Source organism: Halichoerus grypus, chromosome 7 (assembly GCF_964656455.1).
Source record: "Halichoerus grypus chromosome 7, mHalGry1.hap1.1, whole genome shotgun sequence".
In the NCBI taxonomy this organism is placed as follows: domain Eukaryota; kingdom Metazoa; phylum Chordata; class Mammalia; order Carnivora; family Phocidae; genus Halichoerus; species Halichoerus grypus.
This window is the reverse complement of record NC_135718.1, coordinates 26,707,541-26,727,558: the sequence shown is the minus strand read 5'-3', so window position 1 is coordinate 26,727,558 and position 20,018 is coordinate 26,707,541. Positions and strand designations below refer to the sequence as shown.

General features: G+C 39.5%; 2 protein-coding genes across 5 annotated transcripts in view; one reads left to right on the top strand and one right to left on the bottom strand.

Annotated features, from left to right (window-relative positions):
• Positions 1–20,018, bottom strand: part of ARMH3 (armadillo like helical domain containing 3) — a 178,824-nt gene that overhangs the window by 50,044 nt on the left and 108,762 nt on the right. The window lies entirely within an intron of this gene.
• On the top strand, positions 1,533–18,748 carry LOC118532011 (cytochrome c oxidase assembly protein COX20, mitochondrial-like). Its single transcript, XM_036086334.2, has 2 exons — positions 1,533–1,606; positions 18,589–18,748. The coding sequence occupies exons 1-2, from the start codon at positions 1,533–1,535 to the stop codon at positions 18,740–18,742; spliced, it is 228 nt and encodes a 75-aa protein (XP_035942227.2). The 3' UTR covers positions 18,743–18,748.

Genomic DNA, 20,018 nt, shown 5'->3' with positions numbered 1-20,018 from the left:
TCTCTGCCCCTTGTCTCTACATCCTCTACTGAGGAGAGGAAAAGACTAAAAAAAAACCATTTTATTTTATTTTATTTTTTTTTTAACATTTTATTTATTTATTTGACAGAGAGAGACATAGCGAGAGAGGGAACACAAGCAGGTGGAGTAGGAGAGGGAGAAGCAGGCTTCCCCGGGGTGCAGGGAGCCCGATGCGGGGCTCGATCCCAGGACCCTGGGATCACGACCTGAGCCGAAGGCAGACGCTTAACGACTGAGCCACCCAGGCGCCCAAAAAAAAACCATTTTATAAAAAGTGAAAGATCTTCAATTAAACCACCAAGCAATTTGCCCGCAGGATATAAGACATTTCTAATGATATCAAGGGTCAACTGATTCAAAATGTTTTAAATTACAAGTACTAAAAAAAAAAAATTACAAGTACTTTTCTTTAGATTTGGATGATACTGCTCAATTAATACATCAATATTCTGGGTACACTTTGTCTCGAAGAACTTCCAAATACACAAAGAAATCTAGTCAATCTGCAGCCTATTTTAAAATCTGAACTCATGGCACAGATTTTTTTTTTTTTTTTGAGAGAGACGGGGGGGTGGGGGGAGGAGAGAGAATATTAAGCAGGCTCCACACCCAGGGCAGAGCCCAACACAGGGGTCAATCTCACAACCCTGAGATCATGCATGAGCTGAGCCAAAATCAAGAGTTGAACACTGAGCCACCCAGACGCCCTGGCATAAATACTTTTTAATCTTCTACATCTGTCAATGAAGAATTTGATTAAATTTTTAAAAAGTTTTTAAGTAATCTCTACACCCAATATGGGGCTCAAACCTACAGCCCTGAGATCAAGAGTTGCATGCTTCACTGACTGAACCAGCCAGGCACCCCAAATTTGACTAGATTTAAAAAAAAAAAATTCCGGGCGCCTGAGTGGCTCAGTCGGTTAAGCGACTGCCTTCGGCTCAGGTCATGATCCCAGGGTCCTGGGATCGAGTCCCACATCAGGCTCCCTGCTCTGCAGGGAGCCTGCTTCTCCCTCTCCCACTCCCCGTGCTTGTGTTCCCTCTCTCGCTGTGTCTCTGTCAAATAAATAAATAAAATCTTTAAAAAAAAGAAAATTCCATCACATGTATGGTGCTCCAGCTATGTAGGTCAAAAGTCCAGCACTTACTCTCATTTTATTTTATTTTTTTGAAGATTTTATTTATTTGAGAGAGAGAGAGCACAAATGGGGGAAGGGGCAGAGAGACAAACAGACTCCCCACTGAGCAGGGAACCCAATGAGGGGCTCGATCCCAGGACTCTGAGATCACGAACTGAGCCAGAGTCAGATGCTTAACCAACTGAGCCACCCAGGCGCCCCTGTCATTTTAAAACAAAACTGAAGTTTCCCCTCTGCTCATTCTACGGCATGGTACAAATTAAAAATATTTGTGCACAGTTTTCTGAAGCAGATTCTATAAATGTCATGGATACAGCTGCTAAAATCATTTAGTATATACCTGCAAAAAAACTATGAACATTGCCAGTTTATGAAGCAGCTGAGAGAATTTAATGATAATGACTATAATCATCCTGAATTCTTTGCTGATGCTCATCGATTCAGGTGAGAAGTTTTACAAAAAATATTTATTATACTGTTATTTTCAACTCAAGATCTTTTTGAAACAAAGGAATGCTTGCCAAGTATTCAATAATTAAAAACTTTTTTTTTAATTAATGAGTTAAATTTGAAGCTCCAAGAAAAGCAAAAGCTTATTTTGTGACCTACCTGGCCAGGTATTTATGTTAAAATAGAAACTTTTCATAAGGGGTGCCTGGGTGGCTCAGTCAGTTAAGCATCTGACTTCGGCTCAGGTCATGATCTCAGGGTCCTGGGATTGATCCCCATGTCGGGCTCCCTGCTCAGCGGGGAGTCTGCTGCTCTCTCTCTCTGCCCTTCCCCCACTTGTGCTTTCTCTGTCTCACTCAAATAAATACATAAAATCTTTAAAAAAAAAAAAACTTTTCATAAGATCAATGATAATACATTTTTTTTGAATGTTTTATTTATTTGAGAGAGAGACAGAAAGAGCATGAGTGGGGGGAGGGGCAGAGGCTGAGGGAGAGAGACAAGCAGACTCCCCCGCCCCGAGCCAGGAGCCCTAAGAGGGGCTCGATCCCAGGACCCTGAGATCATGACCTGAGCCAAAGTCTCTAATTGTAACTGACAGCACTAACTAGTGGCAAAAACTACGAGAAATTTTTAGAAAATGCTTTGTTGATATTGATAATTTTAGAACTGCCACAACTATTTTATGCCATACCTCTCTGAATTTGATGTTAACAAATTTCCTTAATCTGGACAGATGTAGCTTTGAAGTCAAATAAATTCTAAAAAAGATGAATCAGTTTTACCAATGTGGATGCAAATGTTAAAGGGAAACGATTTTTAGGTATGCAGTTCAGTTACTGGAAAACTTTTTTTTTTTTTTAAAGATTTTATTTATTTATTTGACAGAGAGATAGAGAGAGAGCACAAGTAGGCAGAGAGAGAGGGAGAAGCAGACTCTCCACTGAGCAGGGAGCCTGACGCGGGGCTCGATCCCAGGACCCTGGGATCATGACCTGAGCCGAAGGCAGTCGCTTAACTGACTGAGCCACCCAGGCACCCCAGTTACTGGAAAACTTTTAAGTATAGTGGGAGCACAGCTATCCTGGTCACATTCTATCTCAGGTATAACTTGGGTATATGACTCTACTTTTTCAACTGTAAATTATATGAAATCTAAATAGAGATCAAATATTTCTAATGAAAATATATCATCTGAATTGAAATGTGCTGTAAGTGTAAAATATCCACCTGACTTCAAAGACTTAATATATAAAACATACTAAGAATATAAAATATCTCAGTAACAATTTTTATATTATTTGTTGCAAAGATAATTTGGGAGTACACTGGGTAAATAACATATTATTAAAATTAATTTCACCTGCTGGAAAATAAAGTTCTATGCAGCTTATAATATACTTATATTGGACCATGCTGTTTAGAACTTGCTGCAAATGTTTCCCGTTACTGCTCCCCTTGCTCCTCCTGTGGTCTATACTTGAACGTAAAAAATCATTACAATGATGGGGCCCTGGTAACTTAAAAACACTAAAGGTTGAAATTCTCTTCAAAATATCTAGTCTTTAGTGAATAAATAAATGCTGTATTTGATGGACTGCTGCTGACACTAGCAGGAAGAATTACAACCAAACTTCATCTCTGGAATTTACTACCAAGGGGAAAACAACCTCACTGAACTCACTCATTCTAGCAGCTTTTTGTAAAGTCCATCAGGTTTTCTACTTGGACAATCACGTTGTCTGAGAATAAAGACACTTTTATGTCTTCCTTTCCAATCTATATGCCTTATGTTTCTTTTTCTTGCCTAACTGCACTGTCTAGAATCTCCAGCACAATGTTGAATACGTGGTGAGAGCAGACATCCCCACTTTGTTCCTGATCTTAGGGAAAAAGCATTCAGTCTCTCACCATTTAGTATGATAACTGTTTAAGTTTTTCATAGATGTCCTTTATCAGCTTAAGGAAGTTCTCTTCTATTCCTAGTATGCTGGGAATTTTTATCAGGGTTAGATGTCAAATTTTGCATTTCTCAAATGACTATAAACAAACAAAAATCCTAAAACAAAACATACTTCTACATGTACATATTATCTCTGGAAGGATTCTCAAGAGGTGGGGGAGGGGATTTCCTTGCTCTAGGAGAAAGCCCTCGCTTGAAAGGTCAAACAGAAGGAAGAACATCCATCTTGACTAAACAAAGTCAAAGGCCCCTACACTCCAGTGGGTAAATGTGCTCAACACTCCTGTTTGGTTTAGTGCTTAATGCGGACTCTTCCTTCCTGGAGTGACTTTCATGACTGCACAGGAGGGAGGAAACATTTCAGAAACTGTCTGGAAGCAAATAATGATGGTAAGCAGTCGTCTGTCATCTCTTAGAGCTTTTCAAAGGAGCTACAGTGGGAGCCCCGCTACCCTGGTCACATTCTATCTCAGTACAACATGACTGTACCTGGGCCTTCAGATGTCCTTCCAAAGTCTTAACTGTAATGGCATTTTACCCTATGAAGTCTTGCCATGGGGTACCATCTATATAATGCAGGTCAGGAGCTAAGGGCACAGAGTTGGTACACAGGAAATACATAATAAGTAATTACTGACTAATTAAGAGTTAGCTAAGATAGACGTGCATTTCCCGCCTGGATGAAGCGCTATGTGTCTACTGTAAACTACGCCGTAATCCTTTTTGGACACAATGGGCATAAAAATGCAGTAATAAGACATGATACAGGGGCGCCTGGGTGGCTCAGTCGGTTAAGCAACTGCCTTCGGCTCAGGTCATGATCCTGGAGTCCCGGATCAAATCCCGCATCGGGCTCCCTGCTCAGCGGGGAGCCTGCTTCTCCCTCTGACCCTCCCCCTCTCATGCTCTCTCATTCTCTCTCTCAAATAAATAAATAAAATCTTTAAAAAAAAAAAAAAAGACATGATACACTGCTAACATAAGACTTTATCCACAGTGTTTCATTATTACCTATTTATCCAGTCAAAAATTTTATATGTCATCTTATAATTTCTTTCCCTACCAAAAGTTTTCCTTTTTTACCAGGTTAATTACAGTGTTTTAATTGCTACTTGCTATACCCTGCAAGTACTGGTGAACATGCTAAGTCAGAATTAGAAAACAATAAGCTACTTGATATAGATGGTTATTTGAGAAAGTCCCATTTCTAATTAAATTAGTTTAGTTTAACCCTAAGCAAAATGATTAGAGTTCTGCTCCAATAGCAGACTTCATCTAGTGTATCTACATTATTTATCACACTAAGAGGAGGAGAAGGAACAGATTTTTTAAAATAAGAGATACAAATCAATATAAAGTTTTAACAGATGGGGTCTTGGTTGGGGGCCACGAAGCCCCTTCAGGTCCAGTGCTGAAAATCATTCGGCTGAAAACAATGAAAGACCCAGAGACATTTGCTCGGCAAGTCACTCAGAATCAGCACTTTACTAAATGTAATCTGCTCAATCTGGGCCAGAATGATGGCCACACATCTGCTCAGGGGTACTCAGCAGTTAGCACGCTAAGGTGCAGCCACAGAGCTGGACTGAGTATTACTGCTACAAGTAGTGCACTGTATACTTTCTACCACTATATAATTTTCCCCACTGGTCTATTTTTAGGGATACTGAATAGATATTGACTAGTATGGCATTCAGGGAGGTGCTCCAAGTTGGACATGAGAAGCAAGCACTATACACACAGTTCGTATCACTGGAGACATGGGGGGAAGGGAGGAAAAAGACACAACAGCTATCAGCAATGATTTAGCACTTGTGGTTCACCTATCCCTAGGTCCCTGACCTTGTACAAACCTGCTTTATAAAACCCGGAGCATGACAAAGCTTTTTGTTCCAGTCCAAAAGCAGAGAGGTATGGAAGTTGTCTCTGAGGTTAGCTCTGGGACAGAAACATCTCTGGGCACTATTTGGGTCTTATAACAATTCAACAGTGGGAGGGCCTAGACAGAACAAGTAAATAAAAACTAAAACTAAATCCACACAACCTCAAATAACTGGATTCAACCCATAAACTGGGGAAAAGATCCTCTTATCTATGTCCGACGGCTATCAACAAGGTCTAAGAGCTCCTTACTTCTGATTTCTTTTCAAAACAACCCTCTTTTATATAATACTAACACCTAAGGAAAACCACCACAACCCACCCTCCCTCTGCTTCCACTCAAAAATAAATAAAAACCCTTGGAATTTAGAAGCACCATGAAGAAAATTCAAGTCCTCCAATTCTAGCTCCTGTTACTCAAAATATTTTCAAAAAAGTTGCCACATATAAGGTACAGTAGTGATGGTCAAAAGTTGGAATTTCCTATTCTTCCTTGTGAAGACATTTACCCCCTAATTTTAAAACTAAGGTATAATTTGCATTTAGTAAAATTTACCCTTTTTAATGTATAATCTACAAGTTTTGAAAAATGCATACAGTCATGTAATCAACACTGCAATCAAGATACAGAACAGTTCCATCACCCAAAAAGTTCCTCTCTGCCCCTCCTCCCAATCCATGCTGATCTGATCTGAATTGTCCCTACAATTTTGCCATTTCCAGAAAGTCATATATATGGAATCATACACTATGTAGCCTTTTTTTTTAAAGTAATCTCTACACCCAATGTGGGGCTCAAACTCACAATCCCGAGATCAAGGGTCCCATGTTCCACCAACTGACCCAGTCAGGTACCCCACTATGTAGCCTTGCGTCAAGTTTCTTTCATACTGCATAATGCAACTGAACCCATACATGTTGCATGCATCAGTTCTTTCCTTTTTATTGCTAAGTAGTATTTCACTATATGGGTGGACAACAGTTTGTTTATTCATAATCCTCAGTGGAGGGTCATTTGGGTCATTTCCAGTTTTCAGAGAATGTATGGATAAAGCCACTGTAAACATTTGTTCAATCCAAGTTTTCATTTCACTTGGGTAAATATCTAGGAGTGGACTGCTGGGAGATCCACTTTTGAAAATATCTGCCTGGTTCTAGGTACACTATTTCTGTAAAGCAGATAATGCATTGTCCCAACAGAATAGCTGTGATGCTATTTCTCTGATGCTTCTCTTCTTGGTCCATCTATATAATTTCTCTGCCCTCCTGGGTGCAGGAAACATCTCCAAATCAGTATCACTTACAAATGTCATTAACAGTTTTTTTGTTGTTGTTGTTTTTTACTTTCAGCCCTAGATCATTAATAAAAATGTTAAATATGCCTGATTTCCTCACTGGCACCCTGCAGCATCCTAAGAAACAAACTCCTTCTTCCCCCACACACTACCATTTAGCTTTACACTTGTTTTACATCTTGCACCAGTAGCTTCTCTTCTATGTTCTTAATCACTTTTCAATTGAGCCAAGAATCTTCAGTATCTCACCTTTAATAATTACAGGAAAACCAAACAGAGCTTTTACTGACTCATTTGCAGTTAGTGTACTTTCCGCAAATCAAAGATACATACAAGGATCAAGAGAGGGCACAAAGAAACCTTGAGGTATTACCCTCTAATACCAGCCTAAAAGCTACACAGGGCTTTGTTTCTGGGATGGGATACTATCTTAGGAAGAACAATCTTTCAAAAATATGCTGTATTAATTAAACTAGAGAAGAGAAAAAAAAATGTCAGCATAATTAACATACAAAGTAACAGTATGGCCTAATTAATCACCATGAAGAGCAATCGAATAAAATACTATGCATTTTTATGGAGCAATTTAATCTGGCAAGTAATTAATCACAGAAACACTAAGCAAAACAAATGGATTTCCCTTTAAGGAAGTCACATTTATCATCTGTAATGTATCGCAAACTGTAATTTGTTATCCAGACTCAAAATTATCCAGGAGACAATGAATTGTCAGCTTTAGTATAACACTGATTTCTGGTGAAAATGAATACTGAGCTTTTCAAATCAAATTACAGTCCCTGAGCACCCAAAGAGCTAAGGGTTATGGGGCTGAAGTACATGTCAATAGGCATGGAGGTCTTAACTGCAAGAGTTCTAAATCTAGGTCAATTTAGTGAAATCCGTAAATAATTGCTAAATGACTCATGAAAAAAAAAAAAACACTTAGCATTAGGAGTGACAATTATGGGTCATAGATATTACCAAAACCCAAAGACAGGATCCTCAATAACTGACAACAGGGGGAAACAGAGCTGTTGATCTCAGAACAAATAAAGGGTGGTGGTGGGTGTGGGGGGGGTACATACCAATGCAGTGAAATTTTTTTTTTTTTTTTTTTAAAGATTTTATTTATTTATTTGAGAGAGAGAATGCACATGAGAGGGGGAGGGTCAGAGGGAGAAGCAGACTCCCTGCTGAGCAGGGAGCCCGATGCGGGACTCGATCCTGGGACTCCAGGATCATGACCTGAGCCGAAGGCAGTGGCTTAACCAACTGAGCCACCCAGGCGCCCTAATGCAGTGAAATTTAACTCAAAGAAATCTTGGCTCCTTCCTTCCTTCCTTCCTTCCATCCTCCCTCCCTCCCTCCCTTCCTACCACAATGATCATTTTCCCTAGGCCCCAACAGGCTTCACCAGTTTGAAGAATACCAACAGACTGATTTTTTGAAGGGCCTCAATTTTCAAAGACAGAGTGATACACACTAGCTAAGAAAGTCCAAGAAACTATCTTCATATCCCCTCCTTCCCAGCCACCCTCTCTGCTTGGCTATATTTGAGACTAGAAGAACTGTCCTTTTCTTTGCCAAGGAAGTTCATGGCACTTGTAAGTCTTTCCTTTAATATTCCCATCTCTGGCTTTTTTTTTTTTTCCTTTATGTACTAGTCTTGAAGGGATCGCTCTCTTTTTCTTTTTTTTTTTAGCAAACTCCTATAAGTTAAAGCACCTGATAGAGTCCCGGGCATTTGCTGGCTGTATCAAGTGGTTTTCTCTTTACTGATCTGCTTGACCTCCAATGCTGGATCCCATGAAACATTCCATACTTCTTCAACTGTACAGAGAAAGTCAGGCTTTTCACACTTCATCCTGACTGTACTCACAACTTGAGAAAAGCTGTTGTAGATATCCTATTTGGCCCAGGGCATTTTCCTCTAGATTGTAACCTTACCCTCCTCTCCAAACCTTTTTGCTCTATTATCCTTGGCTTACACCTACAATTTGTTTCTGAACTCTTCCACTCTGCCCTTCAGTCCATTTCTCTTCTGGAGAGCCTAACAGACATTTCTGTTCAGTGATTCTCTGAAATGCGGTCTCTGAATTGTCCTATGGGCTCCCTCCAACAGCCCAACAGTAACTGAAGTACTATTACTTCCAGCCCATTCCAGATCAGGCCCAGCCGGTATCCTGAACACCCACTTGTCTAAGAAAGCGGAACTCTGTTTGTAGATCTATATTCAACAGATGTTTACTGAACACAGGCACTGTGTTACTGAGTTCGACATGGATGCTGCCTGTCTTCAAAGAGCTCCCAGCCTAGTAAAGAAGACAGACAAGCAGAGAGTTACTACTGTAGTATGGCTAGGCCTGGCTCTGTGGATGAAGCAGTAATCAAGGTGTACTGTTTCAGGAGGTAAGCTGACAAGTTGGGGAAGAACATCCAAGTCAGGGAGAAAATGTATGTATGTATATATAGTGTCAGGAGTATGAAACAATTTGTCCAGAGAACTGTAAGTGTCTCTGTTTTGTCCAGAGAACTCTAGGTGGTCTGGCATAGCTGCGATGAAGACAGAGAGGCCAGAAAGCATATTAAGAATGGAACTGGGGACATCTGGGTGGCTCAGTTGGTTAAGCATCTGACTTCGGCTCAGGTCATGATCTCAGGGTCCTGGGATCGAGCCTCACAACAGGCTCCCCACTCAGCAGGGAGTCTGCTTGCTGCTCTCCCTCTGCCCCTCCCCCTGCTTGTGTTCTCTCTCAAATAAATAGTCTTTATTTTTTTTTTTTTTTAAGATTTTATTTATTTATTTGAGAGAGAGAGAATGAGAGAGAGCACATGAGAGGGGGGAGGGTCAGAGGGAGAAGCAGACTCCCTGCCGAGCAGGGAGCCCGATGTGGGACTCGATCCAGGGACTCCAGGATCATGACCTGAGCTGAAGGCAGTGGCTTAACCAACTGAGCCACCCAGGCGCCCTCAAATAAATAGTCTTTAAAAAAAAAAAAAAAAGAATGGCACTGTATAGCTCGGGCTACAGAGCTTAAATTTTTTTCTTAAGATTTTTATTTTTATTGGGGCACCTGGGTGGCTCAGATGGTTAAGCATCTGCCTTCGGCTCGGGTCATGATCCCAGGGTCCTGGGATCGAGCCCCGCATCGGGCTCCTTGCTCCGCGGGAAGCCTGCTTCTTCCTCTCCCTCTGCCTGCTGCTTCCCCTGCTTGTACACACACACTCTCTCTCTCTGTCAAAAATAAATAAAAAATCTTTAAAAAAAAAAAAAAAAGATTTTTATTTTTATTTATTTGACAGAGAGAGACAGAACACAAGCAGGGGGAGCGGCAGGCAGAGGGAGACGGAGAAGCAGGCTTCCTGCTGAGCGGGAAGCCCAATGCGGGGCTCAATCCCAGGACCCTAGGATCATGACCTAAGCCGAAGGCAGGTGCTTAAAGACTGAGCCACCCGTGCTTAAATCTTTTTAAAAGATTTTATTTATTTGTTTGTTTATTTGAGAGAGAGAGAGAAAGCGAGCACGAGTCGGGGGCAGATGGAAAGGGAGAAGCAGACTCCCTGCTGAGCAGGGAGCCCGATTCGGGCAGATACCAGGACCCTGAGATCATGACCTGAGCTAAGGCAGACGCTTAACTGACTGAGCCACCCTGGTGCCCCCAGAGCTTAAATTTTATTCTTCAGGTGTTGAGGGTGCCAGTGAAGGGAATGAACACAGGGAAGAGAGCAAAAGAGAAAGAGGCACAGAAGATTAGACTAGAGGCTTAGAGAATCCAACTGATGATGAAATGGGGAGAACAAATAAATTAACTGTGGTTTATTTACATAATAAAATACTGCTCAGCAATAAAAAGGAATGAACTACTAGATACTAGATAGTTGCACATCCATGTTCACAGCAGCATTTTTCACAAAAGCCAAAAGGTGGAACAACCCAAGTGCCCAACAGATAAACAAATAAACAGAATGTGGTTTATACATACAATGGAATGTTATTTATCCTTAAAAAGGAAGGGAATCCTGTCACATGCTCCAACATGAACTTTGAGGCCATTATGCTAAGTGAAATAAACCAGTCACAAAAAGACAAATATGATTCCAATTATATGAGGTATCTAAAGTAGTCAAATTCATAGAAACAGAAAGTAGAATGGTGGTTGCCAGGGACTTGGGGGAGGGGGATCTGGGGGGAGCTGTTGTTTAATGGGTATACAGTTTCAGTTCTGCAAGATGAAAAAACTCTGGAGATCTGTTGTAGAACAATGTGAATACACTTAACACTACTAAACTGTATACCTACAATTAAGATGGTAAATTTCATCTTTCTTACCACAATTTAAAAGTGTTTAAATTTTTTAAAAAAGGAATGAACTAATATACACAAAGTGGATGAATTTCGAAAACATTATATTGAATGCAAGAAGATAGGTGCAAAAGAGGATCTATTATATGATTCTGTTTATATGAAACTCAAGAACAGGAAAAACTAATTTATGGTCAGAGAAGTCAGAAAAGTGCACAATTCTGGGGAAAAGGAGAGTCATGAGGGACTTTTTGCAGTGATGGAAATGTTCTAAGTCTTGACCTGGATGGTATTACATAGGTATATACATATGTAAAAAGTTGTCTAATTGATTTTGTCTATGATTTTGCACATTTTACTATATTTAATACCGCAATTAAAAAAAAACAAAGATAGGTTTTCAATAAGTTGGTAACATTCTATTTATTAAAGTGAGCGGCTCACAGATACTCATTTTAGGATCAAGCTTTATTATAAATATACATTAATATAGTACTCTTTAGAATTTGTCAAATAGTTCATATTTTTTAAGTAGGAAATTAATTCCAATTAAATGGGCAAAAGGAACAGATTTTAATCCATCCCTACCTGAATCCCATCTAGTAAATTATCCCATAAGGAAGATGATGTACAGTCAAAACCCTGGTCAGAAGTCTTCCACTCTCTTCTACCCAGACTGAGTTCCAACTATAGGTAGGTTATCCTGCTGCCTTTTCAGGGGTGTCACCAACATAAATGCAGGAGAGGAGAGACCAATGAGAACCAACTGTATCTGGAACTTCTTTAAGATTGAGAATTTTCATCATATGAAAATAATGTCAAATGAGAGAGAAATTAATGTTCATTGGTGTACAGGGCAGTGAAAACGCATTATCACACCCTGTGTTTGACACCCCACTCACATGTTATTGGTTTAAAAGAAATTACATAGAAACCAATTAGAACAAAAGATCTCATTAAACCTCTTAAAATAGGAGCCCACTTTGCTAAAGCATGCATAATATCTGGGCCCCAGGGAGAAATGTATAATCGAGATAAAATTAATCAAAACCTACATAAAAAGAACAGCAAGAGACAATTTAAGAAGAACACTTTCTTCAGTGTTAGAAATTCCTGAAGTCTGATCACTGAGTGCATAATTCTGCTTATTATTATCTTCCACTATGTAAAACTATATTTATAATTAGGCTGGTATCACAGTAAAATGACAGTAAAATGCAGACACAATTCATTTAACAATTAATGTACTGAAGCTAAAAATTCTTACCATGTCATTAATTGCCAGCTTAAAACGCTGCCTCAGTTTCAGTTTTAGATGATCACACACCTTCTTTAAGAACCCCGGGGAAATGCAATGCACAAGGCAAGGCTTGTTTAGAGGACAAATAACAGGCAGCAGTGAATTTCACACTTTTCTCTCCCCATGGACCCCAACTCAGAAGAGCCTTTACTGTGACCACCAAGCTTACTACTAATTAAAAGAGAAAACAGTAAAGAGCATCTTCTTTCTCAGTAAAGCCCTCCCACCTGACCTTACTCCAAACTGCCTCTTCATTGTTCTCTACCTGTTAGGTTCTAATTTCTCAATATAAGAAGAACTAATGCTTGCTGCGATCTTTTTTCCTTCTTATTCTTCTCCCTTTTTAAAAAATTTAATTTAATTTCTTTATTTCAACTGGTAAATCCCTCTCCCGGGATTTTAGGAGAGTAGGAGGACAGAAGAAGATTTGAACCATTCTATGAAGGTTGTCGTCCCTGATTTTTCTATAAAAGGATTTTATTTTTCTAGTCTGGCCCTGGCTGATGATTCCCCACCCACAGTTTTTTCTTCACAAATTTATTTTTTACAAAGAGCTTTGCAGTTGATTCTTAAGGAGGTTTTTTTCCAGTCTTTGAGGCCATTTTATATAAGAGCAGCAAGCCAAAACCCAGAAAGGGGAGAAAATATTCCCAAATCATCCACCAAATCAGTACAGAGTCAGGATTAGATCAAAGCATCTGGACAAAAATTTAGAAGGCATATTTATCAAATGTGCTGATGATACAAAGCTGCAAAAGAAAACCAATACATAGAATGACATAATCAGGACTCAAAAATTATCCTGATAAGCTAGAATGACAAGCTGCAATGAACAAGACACATTTAATAAGGATAAAGAGTTTCATTTAGGTTAGTTTAAAGAAAAGATCAACTGGAGATGTTCAAGAGATTCACCAACACAGTTGTAGTAGCTCTGAATGGTAAGATTTTAGATGATTTTACTTTACTTTGTTCTTTGCACTTTTCTGCATTGTTTAAAATTTCTATAATGAACAGGTAGCATTAAAACAAGCAAACAAACAAACAGGGGCACCTGGGTGACTCAGTTGGTTAGGTGTTGGCGTCTGACTCTTGATTTCAGCTAAGGTCATGATCTCAGAGTCATGAAATCAAGCCCTGCATTGGGCTCTGCACTCAACAGGGAGTCAGCTTGTCCTTCCCCCTCCCCCTCTACCCACTCTGTGCACACATGCATGCTCTCTCTCTCAAATAAATAAATCTTTAAAACAAACAACAAATAAACAACTACCGCCACTCAAAACACCACTACCAACTTAATAATTTAAGGATGGGGGCGGGGAAGAGTTAGCTTGAGAGCAGGTCACTTCAAGCAGATTTGAAGGTTTTCGTGGGACCTAAGCTTGTTATGGACCAACAATGCAATTCAGCTGCTGAAAAACTAACACAATGGAGCCTGCAAATAAAATGTGTCCAGATCCCAGGTGCTAACAGTCTCCTACTAATCTAAACTACTCAGATCATATCCGGATCCAGTTCTAGGTGTCATTCAATCCAATAAACATTTACTGAATGCTTGTTTGGTACAAGGCATGCCCTAACACCATACTTTAGGAGGTAAACTGAGAAGTTAGAATATGTCTAAAAGACAGTCACAGTATGCCAAAGATTTTAAAACCATGACATATGATGAACAATTGAAGGAAGAAAGGATACTACAGAAGAGCAGGAGTATACATTTTAGCCCTTTGAAGAAGATAGTATGTAGAAGAGACAGCGCGTTTTTTTTTTTTTGGTGTTGCATCTAAAGGTTCAGGTTATAAAGAGGAAGATTCCAACATGAGGAATAGATTCTCATCATTTTTTTAAAGATTTTATTTTTTTAAGTAATCTCTACACCCAATGTGGGTCTTGAACTTAACATCCCTGAGATTAAGAGTTGCATGCTCCACCAAATGAGCCTGCCAGGTACCCCAAAATTCTCATCATTTAAAAAACTGAATAATCTATAGCCTAAAGTATTAAGCACTATTTCACTAAGTGTTCAAGGAGAGGCTGGATATGACCCCAACAAGTAAGATTTATGCTTTGGGAAGGAGACCAGAGGAGATGGCCTCTTCAGTTCTTTCAGCTTTCAAGATTCTGTGATCCTGGCACTGCTAATCTGCAAGATCAAAGTCCAGTAGAAAAGAGGAGGTATGGTACCTGGCATTCTGGTATAAATCTGAGAATTTAGAGTGATTACGTTCCTATGAGCCAAAAACACTCCTCTTTTTTTCCCTTTATTTTATTATGTTATGTTAATCACCATACATCTTTAGTTTTTGATGTAGTGTTCCACGATTCATTGTTTGCGTATAACACCCAGTGCTCCATTCAGTACGTGCCCTCTTTAATACCCATCACCAGGCTAACCCATCCCCCCATCCCCCTCCCCTCTAGAACCCTCAGTTTGTTTCTCAGAGTCCATAGTCTCTCATGGTTCGTCTCCCCCTCCGATTTCCCGCTCTTCATTTTTCCCTTCCTACTATCTTCTTCTTTTTCTTTTAACATATAATGTATTATTTGTTTCAGAGGTACAGGTCTGTGATTCAACAGTCTTACACAATTCACAGTGCTCACCATAGCACATACCCTCCCCAATGTCTATCGCCCAGCCACCCCATCCCTACCACCCCAACACTCCTGTTTTTGTTCACAATATTCAAAGAAAACTAAAGTTTCATCTGCTGAAGAGATGCCTATTGTGTTTGCTGACAGGATAATATATTACCACCCAATAGTAATGGCTTCCTCAACACACTAGTAGATTAACAATCTACTGTGTTCTACATGATTAGAATACCTAAGTTAATTGACCAGAGTTCCAGCCTGACTTTTAGGAAAGAAAAAATGGAGAAGGAAAATTAAGGGATAAGATGAAGAACTGCCCACAATTTAAAAAGACTCCTTTTTTAAGTGCCCTAGATATGGGATGGGAAGAAAGGAATTAGGGACCTAAATTATGCCTATTGATCCCATTTGTGACTAGGATTTATAGAATTTACAATTAGAAACCAGCATTTTGTGAACTAAGTCATGATTAACTGTCTATACTTTCTAGCAAGAGTTCCTTTTGAAGAAGAAAAAAAGAAACCAACCATTCCTCAGGTGAAAATGAAACTTTTTGTCTTACCTTGGGATCAATAATAATTAGGGAGCAGCACGTCCCTAAAGGACCAAGGATAGCTGTACCAGCAAAAGCAGGCCATCTCCAGAGATCCAGAGGATGAGAAGAGCTGGCTGGGAAAAAGCAAAAGCCCAGGAATAATAGGCTTTGGACTGCTAGACTCTAGTCCCTTCCCACCGCAATAGCCCTACTATAAAACGAGTCAAATACCTTTCTTCCTGACCTACTAAGACAGAGCAGCAATTCTAGGTCACCCTGACTGCCCCTCTGGTTCTCAACTCCTAGCATTTAGAAACAGCTATAAAGACAAGGGAGCTGTAACAGAAACAGAAGAATTAAAAAATGCTCCCAAAACCAGAGGCTGCTGCTTCTTTTTTTTTGTTTAAGATTTTATTTATTTATTTATTTGAGACAGCGAGAAGGGGAAGGAGCAGAGGGAGAAGGACAAAGCAGACTCTGTGCTGAGTATGGAGCCCAATGTGAAGCTCGATCTCAGGGTCCTGAGATCGTTTTCTCAGCTGAAATCAAGAGTCGGACGCTTAACCAACTGAGCCACTCAGGCACCCCAAAACCAGAGGCTTCTAAAGAAAAGATCCCAAGTCAATCTCACACAAACACACCACACTTCCTCTCATTCATTCTTTCTCTGAATCTCTCTCTTCCCAGGTTTTTGATGCTTACCTAATAAAAAACTGAAAAAAGCATAGGGTAGGACCTACTGACTAAAAGATTAGCAGAATAAAGGACTTAAATCAGATGGCTCATCTCAGATACCCATAAAAAAGTCAATGCTAAGTTTAAAACCTAAAGTTAATTTACCACACCATAAAATTATAGGTATGAGATCCAATTAACTATTAGTGCGACAAGTGCGAACCAAAGGCCTTTGCTGTGTAGATACACATTTGGAGAAACAAAGAATGTTGTTAGACTGTGAACCTAAAAATTGAGGAGAGAATTTGCTCTCCTACCCTGGGGGTCATTCACTCACACACATGGGACCAAGAGCTAGAACATTCTGGAGGAAACTGACAATCATACATTTCTTCTCCAGTGCTCTCAGCAATTTCACCTGCAGCTGTCTGCTAAGAATCAAGCCCTTTCAACTTACCTCAAGGCCCAGGACTCTTAATTACTTCTAGTCACCAGGAAGCAGCTACTCTGGTATCACTGGCTCAGTCACAAATACAGTCCCTCCAAACCACTTCCAATATGTTCAAGTAAGTACTTGACATAATTCATTAAGAAAGAGAAAAATATCAATGTAATTAACAAGTAAAAAGATTGTCTAATTGTTTTCTAAAACAACATTCAAAGTTAGGTCACCAGATATATATATATAAGATCTTTTCCAACTAACTCACCCTTACAAGTTTCCTCCAGTTGGCTATTCACAATCCTATAAAACCCTAGCCTTTACAAAAGGTGAGGGCCCACACCTGGGAGGCCTCAAGTGACACTCTCAGAGCATGCACCTGGAACCCACTAAACAGGTAAGCCAGTTAAGTGTCTGCCTTCGCCTCAGGTCATGATCCCAGGATTCTGGGATCGAGCCCTGCATCGGGTTCCCCGCTCTGCAGGGAGCCTGCTTCTCCCTCTGCCTCTGCCTTTCTCTCTCTCTCTCTCTGAATAAATAAATTATTGAATAAATGAATAAATTTAAAAAAATAAAAATCTAAAAAAAAAGAATATTTTCCACAAACGAACACTGACTCCAGACATAAATGCACACACCTAACAACTCCTTTATCCATTCCACATCAAAGTACTATGTCCTTCTCTCAAAGCTATATACCTCCAAAACGAGTGTTTACCAATTAGTGCTGTTACTTCTGTACCATACTCTTTCTTTGTTATAAAGTTCAACATGGAAGCATCAAGAGCCAATGAGCTCTCTATACATTTTTAGCTGTAGGTTAGTAGCTCACCAAAAAATGGAGCAGGATCTAGAATGCTGTGTTTAATACCTACATGTGAGAAAATCTCTCACAAACAAAATGTATCTAAACTCTAAATACAGACTTTTCCCCCACATATAGACTTTTCCCCCACTCGCACCTAGTCTTAGCTCCAGACATGATAAAATGAACAAAATTATGGTCCTGTTTCTAATGCATCCTTACCTTCTCAGGAAATACATGAAATTCTCCTTTTTAGTGTACTTTTTGGCAAATAAAGTTTAGTATAGTGAGTGTTGCATGTGTATGTTATTTAGATAGAGCTACAGTGATATTTCTGTATCTCACTGGAATTTAGTATAAATATAAACAGTTCTAATTCCAGTAAGTTAAGATGTACATGGTAAGCCCTACAGCAATCACTAATGAAACAACTAAAAAAAATAGTGAAAAAAATCATTAAAGAAATCAAAGTGCTACATTGGAAAATATTCATTTAATGCAAAAGAAAGCAGTTAAGAAGGTACAGAGGGAACACAAAAAACATGAGACACATAACAAACTAAAAGTGAAATGTCAGACGTAAGTCCAGTTATATCAAAAACAACATTAAATGTGAATGGAACAGGGATGCCTGGGTGGCTCAGTCGGTTAAGCCTCTGCCTTCGGCTCAGGTCATGATCCCAGGGTCCTGGGATCGAGTCCCACATCGGGCTCCTTGCTCAGCAAGGAGCCTGCTTCTCCCTCTGCCTGCCTCTGTCTTTCTCTCTCTCTCTGATAAATAAATAAAATCTTTAAAAAATAAAAAAAATAAAAAAATAAATAAATGTGAATGGAACAAATAACACAATCAAAAGGCAGAGACTGTCAGACTAGATAAAGTAACCAAGATCCAACTATATGCCATCCATCAGAGGCACATTTTAGATTCAAAGATACAAATAGGTTGAAAGTAAAGGAATGAAAAAAAGATACGTCATGACAAATGAAGGCAGAGACAATTCAACAATAAAAATTGGGCACTGGAGCCCACGGCCACCTCACTGGAGCATGGCAAACTCACCAAGGGGAAGCCCTTTAAACTCCTAGAAATTTTATATGCCAAAAACATTCCCTGTGCACAGGATTCAATACTGTATGGTTCATTAGGATCTGCTGAGCTGGCCTTGGACATTTTTTGTTAACTAGTAGAATGAGAAGATCATGTGATGCTGGAGTAGGAGGATTTATCTTGGTGACCTTAGGATGCTGGTTCCATTGTAGGTATAATTACGCAAAGCTAAGAATCCAGGAAAGAACTGCCAGAGAAGGAATACAAAGTGTATGCCAACAGACAACTTAGATGAAATGGAGAAATTCCTAGGAAGACACAAATTACCGAAACTGACTCAAGAAGAAACAACAATCTGAACATAGCTATATAACAAGCAAAGAGATTTAATTACTAATTTTTTTTGAGAGAGAGAAAGAACGTGGGGGAGGGGCAAAGGGAGAGGGAGATAGAGAATCTTAAGCAGGCTCTACACCCAGCATAGAGCCTGATGCAGGCCTGAGATCATGACCTGAGCCAAAATCAAGTGCTGGATGCTGAACCGACTAAGCCACCCAAGCAGGCGCCTCTTCAATTACTATTTTAAAAAACTACCTGTGAAAACAAGCCCAGTCTCTGATGGCTTCACTGATGAACTATACAAAGATTTAAAGAATTAATACCAATCCTCTAAATAGTCTTTCAAAAACACTGAAGAGAGGGGACCACTTCCCCAACTCATTCTATAAGGCTACCAATACCCTGATATCAAAACCAGACAAAGACCACAAGAAAAGAGAACTACAGAGCAATATCGCTGATGAATAAGGACACAAAAATCTTCAGCAAAATACTAGCAATCTGAAACCAGCAACATATAAAAAGAATTATACATCATAACCAAGTGGGGCTGGTTTAACATCTCAAAATCAATTAATGTAATATAACAGTATCAATAGAATAAGAAACAAAAACCACATGATCGTCCCAATAGACACAGAAAAAACACTGACAAAATCCAACACCTTTTCATGATTAAAAAAAACACTAAAAAACTAGGAATAGAAGGGACCTTTTTCAGCCAAATGAAGGGCATCTAAAAAAAAATCCACAGCCAAATGTTTTAATAAATTTAAAATGTAAGAAAAAAATTAAGAATACCTATAATCCCTCCAATCAGAGATAAGAACACATTGATTAGTGGGGCACCTGGGTGGCTCAATCGGTTGGGCGTCTGCCTTCGGCTCAGGTCATGATCCCGCAGTCCCGGGATTGAGCCCCATGTCCAGCTCCCCCTCAGTGGGGAGCCTGCCCTGTGACCCTCCCCCATCTCATGCGCTCTCTCTCTCTCAAATAAATAAATAAAATCTTAAAACAAAAAAACACTGATTAGTATCTTTTCAGTTATATGCATATTCCTTTTGGGCACATTCTCCTTTACCAAAATAATGGCAAGAAGACAGAGTAATAAAATAATAAAGCCAAAGTTTCACAGTCAAACATCTCAAAGGGCTGGAAGTGATGGAAAACATAAATTCTTCCCATCTGAACTATTTTCCCAACAATAATGCCAAGATGCAGGCTGACA

Coding starts and splice junctions, on each gene's coding strand:
- LOC118532011 (XM_036086334.2), top strand. CDS start 1,533: ATGAAGCAGCTGAGAGAATTTAATGATAATGACTATAATCATCCTGAA. Junction 1,607..18,588: donor GCTGATGCTCATCGATTCAG/GTGAGAAGTTTT, acceptor TTTGTTAACTAG/TAGAATGAGAAGATCATGTG.